Below are 21426 nucleotides of genomic sequence, written 5' to 3'. Positions count from 1 at the left end.
GCAGTAGTGTCGTGGAGCAGTAGTGCAGCTGTGGTCGGAAATGGAATGTTACCTTTAAGGTGATGTTCGGATGTCAACTAGAGCTGCGTTACTGTTGCGGCGTCATTGTTGCCGCCACTGTATCTGTCAATTTCCTTGATTTATCTCACTTAATTTATAAAATAAGTGACATTTGACGCCACATAACTGCCGCGATTATTCCGTCACCCATTTTATCAAAGCAATTGACAGTATGTACAGCACAGCAGCGGCGGTAACATGGACGATTGAACGCTGCAACAGTCACTTTAAATCAGTAACATCGATTTTATACGACTTGATAAAACTAACGCGCATTATTATTTGTTACAGGCTTAGGCGTGGTATCCTGCTGCTAGTATTATCATCATGTGCGCTGGCGCAGAGCAAGTCAGATGATTTACAGGCAGTACCCAGCGACCTCAGAAGAGCGGTCAGCGAGGCGCTCGCTCTTGAGAGACGGTTCCTACAGGGGGCTAGAGAGTGAGTAACTATATATTCCCATTGAAATAGCGTCTTTTGTACGTCAGCAACTAGTCAGCGCTATGGAAGACGCTAGCATGGGATCTTAATGTGACGTTCGAGTTGCAGCAGTGTCACTGTTGCAGCGTTACTATACAGAGTGCCCAGTAATTAATGGATAACCTTCTAACCACTGACAGGGCACCTTAGGCTGGTCCAGAAAATGCACTTATAGGTCTAGTAAAAGTTTCGTGGTTTTCGAGATAAGTAATCAAACTTTTCTGTCTTTTTTAATACCATACTTCAAAAAGTATGGTATTAAAAAAGACAGAAAAGTTCGATTATCTCGAAAACCACGAAACTTTTACTAGACCTATAAGTGCGTTTTCTGGACCAGTCTAAGGTGCCCTGTTGGCGGTTAGATGGTTATCCATTAATTACTGGGCAGCCTGTATACTGCAGCAGCGTTGACGGGCTATGTCACTGTCAAATTTCTTGACAAATTGCGTTGCTGTCGTTCTGATATTGCTGTCTCGATTAGAACGTTCGATGAGTCATGTTACGTTAAGATTAACCAATAATTATTTGTTTAGTGAAAACTGCTCATCAGCGGAAGACTCCGTCAGCAACACGCCGTGTCCGCCGAGCAAGTACCGCAGTGCCTCGGGCGAGTGCAACAACGTGCGCCACCGACCGTGGGGCAGGCGCGGCGACGTGTTCTTACGACTACTGCCTGCGAACTACGCCGACGGTGAGTGTTTTATACTACGATATTCAGCACGCCGTGTCCGAGCAAGTACCGCAGTGCCTCGGGCGAGTGCAGCAACGTGCGCCACCGACCGTGGGGCAGGCGCGGCGACGTGTTCTTACGACTACTGCCTGCGAACTACGCCGACGGTGAGTGTTTTATACTACGATATTCGGCACGCCGTGCCTCGGGCGAGTGCAACAACGGTGAGATTATTTGTTCAACGATATTCCTAATGGTCTTCTCAGTCATATCCTCATGACTGAGGGACGTGACGACTGCGGACACTCTTCACTAGTGCTTTCCAAGCCACTTTATCTTCGGCCCGGTATACAGTAGCCCTGTAATGTGGCTTTAGTCTCTGACGTTATTCTGTTCGCCCAACGTGTGGCCATACGTCCATCCCTACTCTTCCTTGCCATACTCTTCCTGGCCAGTGATTATGAGCTTCACCAGACCATTGGTCCTATTCTGCTCAGATGGTCGGAGAAACTAATAACGCGTTGGGTGCAAACATTCCGGATGGTAAGCACCACCATTTAGCAGACAACTTTGAAACTATGTCAGTGTGTCACAAGCACGAAGTGTACAAAGATTAATTTGGGGGCTTAAGGATTAACTAAGAACAGTAGGAACTCAATAATCCCTTATTCTTGTGTTAACAACACAATTACATGTGTTCATTATGCTAATCGCTACAAGCTTTGATAACATACCAACTCCCCGTACCTATATAATGGAAGTTATTAAAATCGATGGCCAAGTTCATCGCCGGTTACAAAACAATTATGAAGACAACTGCTTAATTGATCGATTAGATTAATTTCCGACATGACAGTAAGTACAGTAACACAAAGTATTTGTGAAGGCCACAGTATGTTCACGAAACGGCTTAACACAAAAGGATGTATCTGTCTGGCTTTTATTTTAATTTGCGTCTTTTTGTGTAGTAGTATTAAAGTTTAGTGCCGGTTTTTTAGGGTTCCGTAGCCAAATGGCAAAAAACGGAACCCTTATAGATTCGTCATGTCTGTCTGTCTGTCTGTCTGTCCGTCTGTCCGTCTGTCCGTCTGTCCGTCTGTCTGTCCGTCCGTATGTCACAGCCACTTTTCTCCGAAACTATAAGAACTATACTGTTGAAACTTGGTAAGTAGATGTATTCTGTGAACCGCATTAAGATTTTTACACAAAAATAGAAAAAAAACAATAAATTTTTGGGGTTCCCCATACTTCGAACTGAAACTCAAAATTTTTTTTTCATCAAACCCATACGTGTGGGGTATCTATGGATAGGTCTTCAAAAATGATATTGAGGTTTCTAATATAATTTTTTTCTAAACTGAATAGTTTGCGCGAGAGACACTTCCAAAGTGGTAAAATGTGTGTCCCCCCCCCTGTAACTTCTAAAATAAGAGAATGATAAAACTAAAAAAAATATATGGTGTACATTACCATGTAAACTTCCACCAAAAATTGGTTTGAACGAGATCTAGTAAGTAGTTTTTTTTTATACGTCATAAATCGCTTAAATACGGAACCCTTCATGGGCGAGTCCGACTCGCACTTGGCCGCTTTTTTAATTATCTGCAATTAAATACGGGTGCATGATATTTCCTTAATTTACGTTATGCATGGAGTTTTTAACTTTTGCAATTTAGAAATAATTGTACATCCAGATATCTTTGTAAGTACCCTCTGAACTATCAAGTTTTACAAAACAAAGACAAACCGGCGTTTTGTAGGTATTTTATCTACTAAAGGATGACTCACGTTAGACCGGGCCGACCGGGCCGTGTCCGGGCCGGAGCTTTCGGCGCTTACTTTTCTATGACAGATGGCAGGTGATCACGTGATGCTTTCCATAGAAAACGAAGCTCCGGAAGCTCCGGCCCGGACACGGCCCGGTCTAACGTAAGTCATCTTTTATACTATTTTGGATTTATCTTCCCCATATAATGGTATGAAATCGCCAATCATGAGCTGAATTTCAATTTCAATTTTCAGTTAAAGATCTTGGCATAATGTTTGACTCTAAACTTACTTTTAACGAGCATATAACATCTCTCGCTAAAGATTGTTATAAAAAACTGGGCTTCATCATCCGTAATTCAAAAAACTTTAATGATCCCAAAGTAGTTCAGCTATTATACATTACATTAGTTAGAACTAAAATTGAATCGGGCTCTTTAATCTGGAACCCGCATGAAAAATCCTACACCTTGCTTTTAGAAAAGGTACAGAAAGCTTTTCTCCGCTTCTTGTATAAAAAAACTTACGGGTATTACCCCTTTTTATACCCAACCAAATTTTTACTCGGTATGCTACGCTTTAACTCCCTCGAGATAAGGCGTAATGTTAATCTAATGTCTGCTATATCTAAAATATTAAGGGGAGAGTCAGACTGCTTAGACTTGGTGGCGAAAACGACTACCTTGTTTGTTCCCGACAACTACCTACGTTGTCGTGGCCATCGCCTCCTAGATAATGGAACCTTTCACACGACTGCACACCAGTACTCTCCAATTGTCCGTTCCCGGACACTCCTTAATAATCTTTTATCTTTTGCACCTGACTGCGACTTGTTTGCCGACCAAAGTCGTAAACTTTTTAAAGATATTTTACGTTTTTGCGAATTAAACATGCAATAGGTAGCTTATTAATCGCTTTATTATTACTTACTTAATTTTAATACTTAATTTTACAGTGCATTGGTGTTAGCTGTAATGCTGTAAAATTTGTTTTCAATAAATATCAATATCAATATCAATGAATTTCTTTGTTTAATTTGATTACCATTACATTGATTGCGGACCACTTCTGGATGAGATTGGCTCAGGACCGGGATAAGTGGCGTACTCGAAGAGAGGCCTATGCTCAGCAGTGGGCGATAAAAGGCTGATATGATGATGATGGATGATGATGACCATTACATTCGTTGATACTCTTAAAGCAATATTTAAGGACAAAATGTCACTTAAAAATCATGTTTACGTATATACTTGATTAATGGATTTAACACCTGCTGCGGCAACTTCACGATTGCTTACTACTTCTTTGTAATATGTTAGTGTAAACTTAGTTTTATGTACTTTAGACATTACAATGAATTCTATAAACTCTTTTGGCGACTTGTTAAGTTTAGTATTTAGCTCAACAGAAATGAAAAAAATATGCCATTAAGCTAGTATTTGGTCTAATAATATCTTTAAAGATTTTAAACTCAATTTGATAAATTTGCAGTCAGCAGCAGAAAAAAGTGACCCCCTTGCATATAAGTTTGTATGTAAAGGTGCTAAGCGAATAAGTAATACTTATTACTGATTGTACCAGAGGGGCTACCGCAAAAACTGAATTTCGCAAATTGCGAGGATCTTTCTGTTTAATCCAATGAAGATGTAATTAGAGAGAAAAATGCCCGCAAATTACGAACTTAGATTTTCGCGGCTATAGCCCTCGTCTAGGTACTTGTCTACATTACATTTCCCGAGCAGATCATAAATGATAAAGATATCTCTGTGAAGATCTCTGTTTACGCATGTCAATCGATCTGCTCGATCAATTATCGTACGATTACTAGGGTCATTAACTTTTATTGGTGCAAATCATGTGATTTCTGCCGTTACCCAGTATTTCCAATACGCTGTTCCTCTTATCGGGTCTGAGCTATTTACCGCTCAGCCATTGAGTTGTGAATGTGTGTGTCGCGCGTAAAGTCACTAAAATCTTCTTGAGTCTTGGTCTTCGTCTTAAGTCTTGAGAAAATCGGCGTGTAAGGTAAACGTACTAGTGCTCGACATGCTAATGCCCAATAGATGACACCCTGCTGTCACCTCTATTGACAATGTCACCTCTATTGAGATGAGTACTGGGACCGCGTCGAGCACCAGTACGTTTACCTTATTGATATATCATAATTGAATTGAATTGAATTATCTTTTTTAACTCTGTGATTGTTATTAAATATAGGTACTTTGCTTCTTTGTCAGAACAATAATAAATAAGATGATACTTTTTGATCCTCATCTTACTGATAATTTAAATAACTGAGGTCATATTATTAATTAGCGTGAGAAGTTGTACATTTTAATGACGATATATGCCATTTGCGGTAATTAAAATTATCCAAACACAACAAACAAAGCATTAAGCTTACGGCGGTGTATTGGATGTATAAATAAACCAAGAATGGAGAAACTTGATCCAGTTAAAGGCCGTAGTGAAATGTCACGAGCGGCACTTTAGACAAAATTGCTGAAATATTTAGGTTTCATTTAGTATTAAGAGGCTGGATTAAACAACACAGGGGACTAGCCTTAGACAAAATTGCTAATATATTTAGGTTTCATTCAGTATTTAGTCGCTGAATTAAACAACACAGGGGACTATTAGCCTTAGACAAAGTAGCTAAAATGTTTAGGTTTCATTCAGTATATTTAGACGCTGGATTAAACACCTATGTGAACTTGGCACCCGACCTTGACCAATTTTTTATTTATATTTTTTTTCTTATAGTATTTTGTTTGTAGTTGATTGTAGTTAAAAGGATTTTATTTGTAGTTGCCCCAAAAAAAAGTTATGGGGGTGAGAAAAATCCCAGCACCCCACTTTTGAAATCTTATGCTTTAATTGTTGATCCTGGCTTAGAATCGTTTGTAGTTGATTGTAGTTCTTTTATTTTTATTTGTAGTAGCCAATTATCTCCAAAAAATAAAAAAAATAAAAAAAAGCCTTATGAGCCCGTTGATGTCTTTTCCCGATAAAGAGCTTTTTGGTGAAATTAAACACGAGAGCGCGTTTATGTCTTTTACAAGAAAAGGACAAACGGTCCGTTGTACCAAACCGTCAGTCACCCTTAAAGTATTCTCTTAAAGTTATAATATAATGGTAATTACACACCATCACTACTAAGTGACGTTGAACAGTCTGTCAAGTGTGAATGCTGCAACTGACCCTAAGTATGATAAAACTTGATAAATCCCACACTGTGTTGATTGATTATGGGTAAAATCGTTTATACTGTTTGTAGTTATTTGTAAATCTTTTAATTTCATTAGTTGTTGCCAAACTAAACGACTAAACTTTGTTTTAATTTCACTATGAGAGCTTTGTCAGGACAATTTAATAATATTTGAAAAACTTGGAAAATCGTAAACGTTTATGATGGATTCTGGTTCAGAATTGTTTGTAGTTATTTGTAGTTCTTTTTATTTCATTTGTAGTTGCCAAACAACCCCACAAAAATCGATTCGATTTCACTATGAGAGCTCTTCTCATGACAATTCAATAATATTTGAATAACTTGGAAAATCGTACACGTTTATGATTAATTCTTGTTCACAATCGTTTGTAGTTATTTGTAGTTCTTTTCATTTCATTTGTAGTCGACAAATAACCCCACAAAATTCAATTCGATTTCACTATGAGAGCTTTTCTCATGACAATTCAATAATATGTGAAAAACTTGGAAAATCGTAAACGTTTATGATGGATTCCGGTTCAGAATAGTGTGTAGTTATTTGTAGTTCTGTTCATTTCATTTGTAGTTGCGAAACAACCCCACAAAAATTGATTCGATTTCACTACGATAGTTTTCTCATGACAATTCAATAATATTTGAAAAACTTGGAAAATCGTTGACGTTTATGATGTATTCCGGTTCAGAATCGTTTGTAGTTATTTATAGTTCTTTTCATTTCATTTGTAGTCGCCAAAGAACCCCAAAAAATTCGATTCGATTTCACTATGAGAGCTTTTCTCATGACAATTCAATAATATTAGAAAAACTTGGAAAATCGTAAACGTTTATGACGGATTCTGGTTCAGAATCGTTTGTAGTTATTTGTAGTTCTTTTCTATTCATTTATAGTTGCCAACCAACCCAACAAAAATCGATTCGATTTCACTATGAGAGCTTTTCTCATGACAATTCAATAATATGTGAAAAACTTGGAAAATCCTAAACATTTATGATGTATACCGGTTCAGAATGGTTTGTAGTTATTTGTAGTTCTTTTCATTTCGTTTGTAGTTGCCAAACAACCCCACAAAAATCGATTCGATTTTACTACGAGAGGTTTTCTCATGACAATTCAATAATATTTGAAAAACTGAGAAAACCGTAAACGTTTATGATGGATTCAGGTTCAGAATCGTTTGTAGTTATTTGTAGTTCTTTTTATTTCATTTGTAGCTGCCAAACAACCCCACAAAATTCGACTCGATTTCACTATGAGAGCTTTTCCCATGACAATTCAATAATATTAGAAAAACATGGAAAATCGTAAACGTTAATGATGGATTCTGGTTCAGAATCGTTTGTAGTTATTTGTAGTTCTTTTCATTTCATTTGTAGCTGCCAAACAACCCCACAAAAATCGATTCGATTTTACCACGAGAGCTTTTCTCATGACAATTCAATAATATTTGAAAAACTTGGAAAATCGTTAACGTTTATGATGAATTCCGGTTCAGAATCGTTTGTAGTTATTTGTAGTTCATTTCATTTCATTTGTAGTTGCCAAACAAAACCACAAAATTCAATTCGATTTCACTATGAGAGCTTTTCTCATGACAATTCAATAATATGTGAAAAACTTGGAAAATCATAAACGTTTATGATGGATTCTGGTTCAGAATAGTGTGTAGTTATTTGTAGTTGTTTTCATTTCATTTGTAGTTGCCAAACAACCCCAAAAAAATTGATTCGATTTCACTACGATAGTTTTCTCATGACAATTCAATAATATGTGAAAATTTTGGAATATCGTAAATGTTTATGATGGATTCTGGTTCAGAATCGTTTGTAGTTATTTGTAGTTCCTTTCATTTCATTTGTAGTTGCCAAACAACCCCACAAAAATCGATTCGATTTTACTATGAGAGCTTTTCTCATGACAATTCAATAATATTTGAAAAACTTGGAAAATCGTTAACGTTTATGATGGATTCTGGTTCGGAATCGTTTGTAGTTATTTGTAGTTCTTTTCGTTTCATTTGTAGTTGTCAAACAACCCAAAAAAAATCGATTCGATTTCACTACGAGAGCTTTACTCGTGACAATTCAATAATATTTGAAAAACTTGGAAAATCGTTAACGTTTATGATGGATTCTGGTTCAGAATCGTTTGTAGTTATTTGTAGTTCTTTTCATTTCATTTATAGTTGCCAAACAACCCCACAAAAATCGATTCGATTTCACTATGAGAGCTTTTCTCATGACAATTTAATAATATGTGAAAAACTTGGAAAATCGTAAACGTTTATGATGGATTCTGGTTCAGAATCGTTTGTAGTTATTTGTAGTTCTTTTCATTTCATTTGTAGTTGCCAAACAACCCCACAAAAATTGATTCGATTTCACTACGATAGTTTTCTCATAACAATTCAATAATATGTGAAAAATTTGGAAAATCGTAAATGTTTATTATGGATTCTGGTTCAGAATCGTTTGTAGTTATTTGTAGTTCTTTTCGTTTCATTTGTAGTTGTCAAAAAACCCAAAAAAAACGATTCGATTTCAATACGAGAGCTTTTCTTATGACAATTCAATAATATTTGAAAAACTTAGAAAATCGTTGACGTTTATGATGTATTCCGGTTCAGAATCGTTTGTAGTTATTTGTAGTTCTTTTCATTTCATTTGTAGTCGCCAAACAACCCCACAAAATTCGATTCGATTTCACTATGAGAGCTTTTCTCATGACAATTCAATAATATGTGAAAAACTTGGAAAATTGTAAACGTTTATGATGGATTCTGGTTCAGAATCGTTTGTAGTTATTTGTAGTTCTTTTCATTTCATTTGTAGTTGCCAAACAACCCCACAAAAATTGATTCGGTTTCACTACGATAGTTTTCTTATGACAATTCGATAATATGTGAAAAATTTGGAAAATCGTAAATGTTTATGATGGATTCTGGTTCAGAATCGTTTGTAGTTATTAGTAGTTCTTTTCGTTTCAATTGTAGTTGCCAAACAACCCCACAAATTAGAATTGTATTCTAGTGCCAAAGCTTTCTTATGACAATTCAATAATATTAGAAAAACTTGGAAACTTCGTCACTTTTATGATTGATTCTGGTATAGAATCGTTTGTTAATGAATTTAGTATTTTCTTTTCCTTTATAAAAGCAAAATAACGGGAGAAAAAATAATTTCACTACGAGAGCGCGTTGATGTCTTTCACAAGGAATTGGCTAAGTTAGGAAAAAACTTGATAAATCCTACAATTTCCTCGTTGATTATTGTTCAGAATCGTTTGTAGTTATTTGTAGTTCATTTCATTTCATTTGTAGTTGCCAAACTACCCCACAAAAATCGATTCGATTTTACTACGAGAGCTTTTCTCATGACACTTCAATAATATTTGAAAAACTTGGAAAATCGTAAACGGTTATGATGGATTCAGGTTCAGAATCGTTTGTAGTTATTTGTAGTTCTTTTCATTTCATTTGTAGTTACCAAAACACGCCACAAAATTCGTTTCGATTTCACTATGAGAGCTTTTCCCATGACAATTCAATAATATTTGAAAAACTTGGAAAATCGTAAACGTTTATGATGGATTCTGGTTCAGAATAGTTTGTAGTTATTTGTAGTTCTTTTCTTTTCATTTGTAGTTGCCTAACAACCCCACAAAACTCGATTCGATTTCACCACGAGAGCTTTTCTCATGACAATTCAATAATATTTGAAAAACTTGGAAAATCGTTAACGTTTATGATGTATTCCGGTTCAGAATCGTTTGTAGTTATTTGTAGTTCATTTCATTTCATTTGTAGTTACCAAACAACGCCACAAAATTCAATTCGATTTCACTATGAGAGCTTTTCTCATGACAATTCAATAATATGTGAAAAACTTGGAAAATCATAAACGTTTATGATGGATTCTGGTTCAGAATAGTTTGTAGTTATTTGTAGTTCTTTTCATTTCATTTGTAGTTGCCAAACAACCCCACAAAAATCGATTCGATTTCACTACGATAGTTTTCTCATGACAATTCTATAATACGTGAAAATTTTGATAAATCGTAAATGTTTATGATGGATTCTGGTTCAGAATCGTTTGTAGTTATTTGTAGTTCTTTTCATTTCATTTGTAGTTGCCAAACAACCCCAAAAAAATCGATTCGATTTCACTACGAGAGCTTTTCTCATGACAATTCAATAATATTTGAAAAACTTAGAAAATCGTTGACGTTTATGATGTATTCCGGTTCAGAATCGTTTGTAGTTATTTGTAGTTCTTTTCATTTCATTTGTAGTCGCCAAACAACCCCACAAAATTCGATTCAATTTCACTATGAGAGCTTTTCTCATGACAATTCAATAATATGTGAAAAACTTGGAAAATCGTAAACGTTTATGATGGATTCTGGTTCAGAATCGTTTGTAGTTATTTGTAGTTCTTTTCATTTCATTTGTAGTTGCCAAACAACCCCAAAAAAATCGATTCGATTTCACTACGAGAGCTTTTCTCATGACAATTCAATAATATTTGAAAAACTTGGAAAATCATTGACGTTTATGATGTATTCCGGTTCAGAATTGTTTGTAGTTATTTGTAGTTCTTTTCATTTCATTTGTAGTCGCCAAACAACCCCACAAAATTCGATTCGATTTCACTATGAGAGCTTTTCTCATGACACTTCAATAATATTTGAAAAACTTGGAAAATCGTAAACGTTTATGATGGATTCTGGTTCAGAATCGTTTGTAGTTATTTGTAGTTCTTTTCATTTCATTTGTAGTTGCCAAACAACCCCACAAAAATCGATTCGATTTCACTACGATAGTTTTCTCATGACAATTCTATAATATGTGAAAATTTTGATAAATCGTAAATGTTTATGATGGATTCTGGTTCAGAATCGTTTGTAGTTATTTGTAGTTCTTTTCATTCCATTTGTATTTGCCAGACAACCCCAAAAAAATCGATTCGATTTCACTACGAGCTTTTCTCATGACACTTCAATAATATTTGAAAAACTTGGAAAATCGTAAACGTTTATGATGGATTCTGGTTCAGAATCGTTTGTAGTTATTTGTAGTTCTTTTCATTTCATTTGTAGTTGCCAAACAACCCCACAAAAATCGATTCGATTTCACTACGATAGTTTTCTCATGACAATTCTATAATATGTGAAAATTTTGATAAATCGTAAATGTTTATGATGGATTCAGGTTCAGAATCGTTTGTAGTTATTTGTAGTTCTTTTCATTTCATTTGTAGTTGCCAAACAACCCCACAAATTTGAATTGTATTCTAGTGCCAAAGCTTTCTTATGACAATTCAATAATATTAGAAAAATTTGGAAACTTCGTCACTTTTATGATTGATTCTGGTATAGAATCGTTTGTTAATGAATTTAGTATTTTCTTTTCCTTTATGAAAGCAAAATAACGGGAGAAAAAATAATTTCACTACGAGAGCGCGTTGATGTCTTTCACAAGGAATTGGCTAAGTTAGGAAAAAACTTGATCAATCCTACAATTTCCTCGTTGATTATTGTTCAGAATCGTTTGTAGTTATTTGTAGTTCTTTTCATTTCATTTGTAGTTGCCAAACTACCCCACAAAAATCGATTCGATTTTACTACGAGAGCTTTTCTCATGACACTTCAATAATATTTGAAAAACTTGGAAAATCGTAAACGTTTATGATGGATTCAGGTTCAGAATCGTTTGTAGTTATTTGTAGTTCTTTTCATTTCATTTGTAGTTACGAAACAACTCCACAAAATTCGTTTCGATTTCACTATGAGAGCTTTTCCCATGACAATTCAATAATATTTGAAAAACTTGGAAAATCGTAAACGTTTATGATGGATTCTGGTTCAGAATCGTTTGTAGTTATTTGTAGTTCTTTTCATTTCATTTGTAGTTGCCAAACAACCCCACAAAAATCGATTCGATTTCACTACGATAGTTTTCTCATGACAATTCTATAATATGTGAAAATTTTGATAAATCGTAAATGTTTATGATGGATTCTGGTTCAGAATCGTTTGTAGTTATTTGTAGTTCTTTTCATTCCATTTGTATTTGCCAGACAACCCCAAAAAAATCGATTCGATTTCACTACGAGATCTTTTCTCATGACAATTCAATAATATTTGAAAAACTTAGAAAATCGTTGACGTTTATGATGTATTCCGGTTCAGAATCGTTTGTAGTTATTTGTAGTTCTTTTCGTTTCATTTGTAGTCGCCAAACAACCCCACAAAATTCGATTCGATTTCACTATAAGAGCTTTTCTCATGACAATTCAATAATATTAGAAAAACTTGGAAAATCGTAAACGTTTATGATGGATTCTGTTTCAGAATCGTTTGTAGTTATTTGTAGTTCTTTTCATTTCATTTGTACTTGCCAAACAACCCCACAAAAATTGATTCGATTTCACTACGATAGTTTTCTTATGACAATTCGATAATATGTGAAAAATTTGGAAAATCGTAAATGTTTATGATGGATTCTGGTTCAGAATCGTTTGTAGTTATTTGTAGTTCTTTTCGTTTCAATTGTAGTTGCCAAACAACCCCACAAATTTGAATTGTATTCTAGTGCCAAAGCTTTCTTATGACAATTCAATAATATTAGAAAAATTTGGAAACTTCGTCACTTTTATGATTGATTCTGGTATAGAATCGTTTGTTAATGAATTTAGTATTTTCTTTTCCTTTATAAAAGCAAAATAACGGGAGAAAAAATAATTTCACTACGAGAGCGCGTTGATGTCTTTCACAAGGAATTGGCTAAGTTAGGAAAAAACTTGATCAATCCTACAATTTCCTCGTTGATTATTGTTCAGAATCGTTTGTAGTTATTTGTAGTTCTTTTCATTTCATTTGTAGTTGCCAAACTACCCCACAAAAATCGATGCGATTTTACTACGAGAGCTTTTCTCATGACACTTCAATAATATTTGAAAAACTTGGAAAATCGTAAACGTTTATGATGGATTCAGGTTCAGAATCGTTTGTAGTTATTTGTAGTTCTTTTCATTTCATTTGTAGTTACCAAACAACGCCACAAAATTCGTTTCGATTTCACTATGAGAGCTTTTCCCATGACAATTCAATAATATTTGAAAAACTTGGAAAATCGTAAACGTTTATGATGGATTCTGGTTCAGAATCGTTTGTAGTTATTTGTAGTTCTTTTCATTTCATTTGTAGTTATAGAATTGTCATGAGAAAACTATCGTAGTGAAATCGAATCGATTTTTGTGGGGTTGTTTGGCAACTACAAATGAAATGAAAAGAACTACAAATAACTACAAACTATTCTGAACCAGAATCCATCATAAACGTTTACGATTTTCCAAGTTTTTCAAATATTATTGAATTGTCATGTGAAAAGCTCTCATAGTGAAATCGAAACGAATTTTGTGGCGTTGTTTGGTAACTACAAATGAAATGAAAAGAACTACAAATAACTACAAACGATTCTGAACCTGAATCCATCATAAACGTTTACGATTTTCCAAGTTTTTCAAATATTATTGAATTGTCATGAGAAAAGCTCTCGTAGTGAAATCGAATCGATTTTTTTGGGGTTGTTTGGCAACTACAAATAAAATGAAAACAACTACAAAGAACTACAAACGATTCTGAACCAGAATCCATCATAAACATTTACGATTTTCCAAATTTTTCACATATTGAATTGTCATGAGAAAACTATTGTAGTGAAATCGAATCAATTTTTGTGGGGTTGTTTGGCAACTACAAATGAAATGAAAAGAACTACAAATAACTACAAACGATTCTGAACCAGAATCCATCATAAAAGTTTACGATTTTCCAAGTTTTTCAAATATTATTGAATTGTCATGAGAAAAGCTCTCATAGTAAAATCGAATCGATTTTTGTGGGGTTGTTTGGCAACTACAAATGAAATGAAAAGAACTACAAATAACTACACACGATTCTGAACCAGAATCCATCATAAACGTTTACGATTTTCCAAGTTTTTCACATATTATTGAATTGTCATGAGAAAAGCTCTCATAGTGAAATCGAATCGAATTTTGTGGGGTTGTTTGGCGACTACAAATGAAACGAAAAGAACTACAAATAACTACAAACAATTCTGAACCGGAATACATCATAAACGTCAATGATTTTCCAAGTTTTTCAAATATTATTGAATTGTCATGAGAAAAGCTCTCGTAGTGAAATCGAATCGATTTTTTTGGGGTTGTTTGGCAACTACAAATGAAATGAAAAGAACTACAAATAACTACAAACGATTCTGAACCAGAATCCATCATAAACATTTACGATTTATCAAAATTTTCACGTATTATAGAATTGTCATGAGAAAACTATCGTAGTGAAATCGAATCGATTTTTGTGGGGTTGTTTGGCAACTACAAATGAAATGAAAAGAACTACAAATAACTACAAACTATTCTGAACCAGAATCCATCATAAACGTTTATGATTTTCCAAGTTTTTCACATATTATTGAATTGTCATGAGAAAAGCTCTCATAGTGAAATCGAAATGAATTTTGTGGCGTTGTTTGGTAACTACAAATGAAATGAAATGAATTACAAATAACTACAAACGATTCTGAACCGGAATACATCATAAACGTTAACGATTTTCCAAGTTTTTCAAATATTATTGAATTGTCATGAGAAAAGCTCTCGTGGTAAACTCGAATCGATTTTTGTGGGGTTGTTAGGCAACTACAAATGAAAAGAAAAGAACTACAAATAACTACAAACTATTCTGAACCAGAATCCATCATAAACGTTTACGATTTTCCAAGTTTGTAAAATATTATTGAATTGTCATGGGAAAAGCTCTCATAGTGAAATCGAAACGAATTTTGTGGCGTTGTTTGGTAACTACAAATGAAATGAAAAGAACTACAAATAACTACAAACGATTCTGAACCTGAATCCATCATAAACGTTTACGATTTTCCAAGTTTTTCAAATATTATTGAAGTATCATGAGAAAAGCTCTCGTAGTAAAATCGCATCGATTTTTGTGGGGTAGTTTGGCAACTACAAATGAAATGAAAAGAACTACAAATAACTGCAAACGATTCTGAACAATAATCAACGAGGAAATTGTAGGATTGATCAAGTTTTTTCCTAACTTAGCCAATTCCTTGTGAAAGACATCAACGCGCTCTCGTAGTGAAATTATTTTTTCTCCCGTTATTTTGCTTTTATAAAGGAAAAGAAAATACTAAATTCATTAACAAACGATTCTATACCAGAATCAATCATAAAAGTGACGAAGTTTCCAAATTTTTCTAATATTATTGAATTGTCATAAGAATGCTTTGGCACTAGAATACAATTCAAATTTGTGGGGTTGTTTGGCAACTACAATTGAAACGAAAAGAACTACAAATAACTACAAACGATTCTGAACTAGAATCCATCATAAACATTTACGATTTTCCAAATTTTTCACATATTATCGAATTGTCATAAGAAAACTATCGTAGTGAAATCGAATCAATTTTTGTGGGGTTGTTTGGCAAGTACAAATGAAATGAAAAGAACTACAAATAACTACAAACGATTCTGAACCAGAATCCGTCATAAACGTTTACGATTTTCCAAGTTTTTCACATATTATTAAATTGTCATGAGGAAAGCTCTCATAGTGAAATCGAATCGATTTTTGTGGGGTTGTTTGGCAACTATAAATGAAATGAAAAGAACTACAAATAACTACAAACAATTCTGAACCGGAATACATCATAAACGTCAATGATTTTCCAAGTTTTTCAAATATTATTGAATTGTTATGAGAAAAGCTCTCGTAGTGAAATCGAATCGATTTTTTTGGGGTTGTTTGGCAACTACAAATGAAATGAAAAGAACTACAAATAACTACAAACGATTCTGAACAATAATCAACGAGGAAATTGTAGGATTGATCAAGTTTTTTCCTAACTTAGCCAATTCCTTGTGAAAGACATCAACGCGCTCTCGTAGTGAAATTATTTTTTTTCCCGTTATTTTGCTTTTATAAAGGAAAAGAAAATACTAAATTCATTAACAAACGATTCTATACCAGAATCAATCATAAAAGTGACGAAGTTTCCAAATTTTTCTAATATTATTGAATTGTCATAAGACAGCTTTGGCACTAGAAAATTCAAATTTGTGGGGTTGTTTGGCAACTACAATTGAAACGAAAAGAACTACAAATAACTACAAACGATTCTGAACCAGAATCCATCATAAACATTTACGATTTTCCAAATTTTTCACATATTATCGAATTGTCATAAGAAAACTATCGTAGTGAAATCGAATCAATTTTTGTGGGGTTGTTTGGCAACTACAAATGAAATGAAAAGAACTACAAATAACTACAAACGATTCTGAACCAGAATCCATCATAAACGTTTACGATTTTCCAAGTTTTTCACATATTATTGAATTGTCATGAGAAAAGCTCTCATAGTGAAATCGAATCGAATTTTGTGCGGTTGTTTGGCGACTAAAAATGAAATGAAAAGAACTACAAATAACTACAAACGATTCTGAACCGGAATACATCATAAACGTCAACGATTTTCTAAGTTTTTCAAATATTATTGAATTGTCATGAGAAAAGCTGTCGTAGTGAAATCGAATCGATTTTTTTGGGGTTGTTTGGCAACTACAAATGAAATGAAAAGAACTACAAATAACTACAAACGATTCTGAACCAGAATCCATCATAAACATTTACGATTTATCAAAATTTTCACGTATTATAGAATTGTCATGAGAAAACTATCGTAGTGAAATCGAATCGATTTTTGTGGGGTTGTTTGGCAACTACAAATGAAATGAAAAGAACTACAAATAACTACAAACTATTCTGAACCAGAATCCATCATAAACGTTTATGATTTTCCAAGTTTTTCACATATTATTGAATTGTCATGAGAAAAGCTCTCATAGTGAAATCGAATTGAATTTTGTGGCGTTGTTTGGTAACTACAAATGAAATGAAATGAACTACAAATAACTACAAACGATTCTGAACCGGAATACATCATAAACGTTAACGATTTTCCAAGTTTTTCAAATATTATTGAATTGTCATGAGAAAAGCTCTCGTGGTAAACTCGAATCGATTTTTGTGGGGTTGTTAGGCAACTACAAATGAAATGAAAAGAACTACAAATAACTACAAACGATTCTGAACCAGAATCCATCATAAACATTTACGATTTATCAAAATTTTCACGTATTATAGAATTGTCATGAGAAAACTATCGTAGTGAAATCGAATCGATTTTTGTGGGGTTGTTTGGCAACTACAAATGAAATGAAAAGAACTACAAATAACTACAAACGATTCTGAACCTGAATCCATCATAAACGTTTACGATTTTCCAAGTTTTTCTAATATTATTGAATTGTCATGAGAAAAGCTCTCATAGTGAAATCGAATCGAATTTTGTGGGGTTGTTTGGCGACTACAAATGAAATGAAAAGAACTACAAATAACTACAAACGATTCTGAACCGGAATACATCATAAACGTCAACGATTTTCCAAGTTTTTCAAATATTATTGAATTGTCATGAGAAAACTATCGTAGTGAAATCGAATCAATTTTTGTGGGGTTGTTTCGCAACTACAAATGAAATGAAAAGAACTACAAATAACTACACACTATTCTGAACCGGAATCCATCATAAACGTTTACGATTTTCCAAGTTTTTCAAATATTATTGAATTGTCATGAGAAAAGCTCTCATAGTAAAATCGAATCGATTTTTGTGGGGTTGTTTGGCAACTACATATGAAATGAAAGGAACTACGAATAACTACAAACGATTCTGAACCAGAATCCATCATAAACATTTACGATTTTCCAAATTTTTCACATATTATTGAATTGTCATGAGAAAACTATCGTAGTGAAATCGAATCAATTTTTGTGGGGTTGTTTGGCAACTACAAATGAAATGAAAACAACTACAAATAACTACACACTATTCTGAACCAGAATCCATCATAAACGTTTATGATTTTCCAAGTTTTTCACATATTATTGAATTGTCATGAGAAAAGCTCTCATAGTGAAATCGAATTGAATTTTGTGGGGTTGTTTGGCAACTACAAATGAAATGAAAAGAACTACAAATAACTACAAACGATTCTGAACCGGAATACATCATAAACGTTAACGATTTTCCAAGTTTTTCAAATATTATTGAATTGTCATGAGAAAAGCTCTCGTGGTAAAATCGAATCGATTTTTGTGGGGTTGTTTGGCAACTACAAATGAAATGAAAAGAAGTACAAATAACTACAAACGATTCTGAACCAGAATCCATCATTAACGTTTACGATTTTCCATGTTTTTCTAATATTATTGAATTGTCATGGGAAAAGCTCTCATAGTGAAATCGAATCGAATTTTGTGGGGTTGTTTGGCAACTACAAATGAAATGAAAAGAAGTACAAATAACTACAAACTATTCTGAACCTGAATCCATCATAAACGTTTACGGTTTTCTCAGTTTTTCAAATATTATTGAATTGTCATGAGAAAACCTCTCGTAGTAAAATCGAATCGATTTTTGTGGGGTTGTTTGGCAACTACAAATGAAATAAAAAGAACTACAAATAACTACAAACCATTCTGAACCGGAATACATCATAAATGTTTAGGATTTTCCAAGTTTTTCACATATTATTGAATTGTCATGTGAAAAGCTCTCATAGTGAAATCGAATCGATTTTTGTTGGGTTGGTTGGCAACTATAAATGAATAGAAAAGAACTACAAATAACTACAAACGATTCTGAACCAGAATCCGTCATAAACGTTTATGATTTTCCAAGTTTTTCTAATATTATTGAATTGTCATGAGAAAAGCTCTCATAGTGAAATCGAATCGAATTTTGTGGGTTTGTTTAACGACTACAAATGAAATGAAAAGAACTACAAATAACTACAAACGATTCTGAACCGGAATACATCATAAACGTCAACGATTTTCCAAGTTTTTCAAATATTATTGAATTGTCATGAGAAAACTATCGTAGTGAAATCGAATCAATTTTTGTGGGGTTGTTTCGCAACTACAAATGAAATGAAATGAACTACAAATAACTACACACTATTCTGAACCGGAATCCATCATAAACGTTTACGATTTTCCAAGTTTTTCAAATATTATTGAATTGTCATGAGAAAAGCTCTCATAGTAAAATCGAATCGATTTTTGTGGGGTTGTTTGGCAACTACAAATGAAATGAAAGGAACTACAAATAACTACAAACGATTCTGAACCAGAATCCATCATAAACATTTACGATTTTCCAAATTTTTCACATATTATTGAATTGTCATGAGAAAACTATCGTAGTGAAATCGAATCAATTTTTTTGGGGTTGTTTGGCAACTACAAATGAAATGAAAACAACTACAAATAACTACACACTATTCTGAACCAGAATCCATCATAAACGTTTATGATTTTCCAAGTTTTTCACATATTATTGAATTGTCATGAGAAAAGCTCTCATAGTGAAATCGAATTGAATTTTGTGGGGTTGTTTGGCAACTACAAATGAAATGAAAAGAACTACAAATAACTACAAACGATTCTGAACCGGAATACATCATAAACGTTAACGATTTTCCAAGTTTTTCAAATATTATTGAATTGTCATGAGAAAAGCTCTCGTGGTAAAATCGAATCGATTTTTGTGGGGTTGTTTGGCAACTACAAATGAAATGAAAAGAACTACAAATAAGTACAAACGATTCTGAACCAGAATCCATCATAAATGTTTAGGATTTTCCAAGTTTTTCACATATTATTGAATTGTCATGTGAAAAGCTCTCATAGTGAAATCGAATCGATTTTTGTTGGGTTGGTTGGCAACTATAAATGAATAGAAAAGAACTACAAATAACTACAAACGATTCTGAACCAGAATCCGTCATAAACGTTTATGATTTTCCAAGTTTTTCTAATATTATTGAATTGTCATGAGAAAAGCTCTCATAGTGAAATCGAATCGAATTTTGTGGGTTTGTTTAACGACTACAAATGAAATGAAAAGAACTACAAATAACTACAAACGATTCTGAACCGGAATACATCATAAACGTCAACGATTTTCCAAGTTTTTCAAATATTATTGAATTGTCATGAGAAAACTATCGTAGTGAAATCGAATCAATTTTTGTGGGGTTGTTTCGCAACTACAAATGAAATGAAATGAACTACAAATAACTACACACTATTCTGAACCGGAATCCATCATAAACGTTTACGATTTTCCAAGTTTTTCAAATATTATTGAATTGTCATGAGAAAAGCTCTCATAGTAAAATCGAATCGATTTTTGTGGGGTTGTTTGGCAACTACAAATGAAATGAAAGGAACTACAAATAACTACAAACGATTCTGAACCAGAATCCATCATAAACATTTACGATTTTCCAAATTTTTCACATATTATTGAATTGTCATGAGAAAACTATCGTAGTGAAATCGAATCAATTTTTTTGGGGTTGTTTGGCAACTACAAATGAAATGAAAACAACTACAAATAACTACACACTATTCTGAACCAGAATCCATCATAAACGTTTATGATTTTCCAAGTTTTTCACATATTATTGAATTGTCATGAGAAAAGCTCTCATAGTGAAATCGAATTGAATTTTGTGGGGTTGTTTGGCAACTACAAATGAAATGAAAAGAACTACAAATAACTACAAACGATTCTGAACCGGAATACATCATAAACGTTAACGATTTTCCAAGTTTTTCAAATATTATTGAATTGTCATGAGAAAAGCTCTCGTGGTAAAATCGAATCGATTTTTGTGGGGTTGTTTGGCAACTACAAATGAAATGAAAAGAACTACAAATAAGTACAAACGATTCTGAACCAGAATCCATCATTAACGTTTACGATTTTCCATGTTTTTCTAATATTATTGAATTGTCATGGGAAAAGCTCTCATAGTGAAATCGAATCGAATTTTGTGGGGTTGTTTGGCAACTACAAATGAAATGAAAAGAACTACAAATAACTACAAACTATTCTGAACCTGAATCCATCATAAACGTTTACGGTTTTCTCAGTTTTTCAAATATTATTGAATTGTCATGAGAAAAGCTCTCGTAGTAAAATCGAATCGATTTTTGTGGGGTTGTTTGGCAACTACAAATGAAATGAAAAGAACT

General features: G+C 33.4%; 1 protein-coding gene across 2 annotated transcripts in view; it reads left to right on the top strand.

Moving 5' to 3' along the window:
- Positions 1 to 21426, top strand: part of LOC134650903 (heme peroxidase 2) — a 90778-nt gene that overhangs the window by 30477 nt on the left and 38875 nt on the right. The window contains exons 2-3 of one of the 2 annotated variants that reach the window (XM_063505842.1): positions 352 to 501; positions 1074 to 1231. In XM_063505842.1, coding sequence (XP_063361912.1) covers positions 352 to 501; positions 1074 to 1231 — 308 coding nt within the window. Of the gene's footprint in view, positions 1 to 351; positions 502 to 1073; positions 1232 to 1264; positions 1378 to 21426 lie in introns of those variants that run through there. The other variant, XM_063505843.1, reaches the window with a different exon arrangement.

Source organism: Cydia amplana, chromosome 9 (assembly GCF_948474715.1).
Source record: "Cydia amplana chromosome 9, ilCydAmpl1.1, whole genome shotgun sequence".
Classification (NCBI taxonomy): Eukaryota; Metazoa; Arthropoda; class Insecta; order Lepidoptera; family Tortricidae; genus Cydia; species Cydia amplana.
The sequence above is the reverse complement of the archived record's forward strand: the minus strand, read 5'-3'. Positions and strand labels throughout refer to the sequence as shown.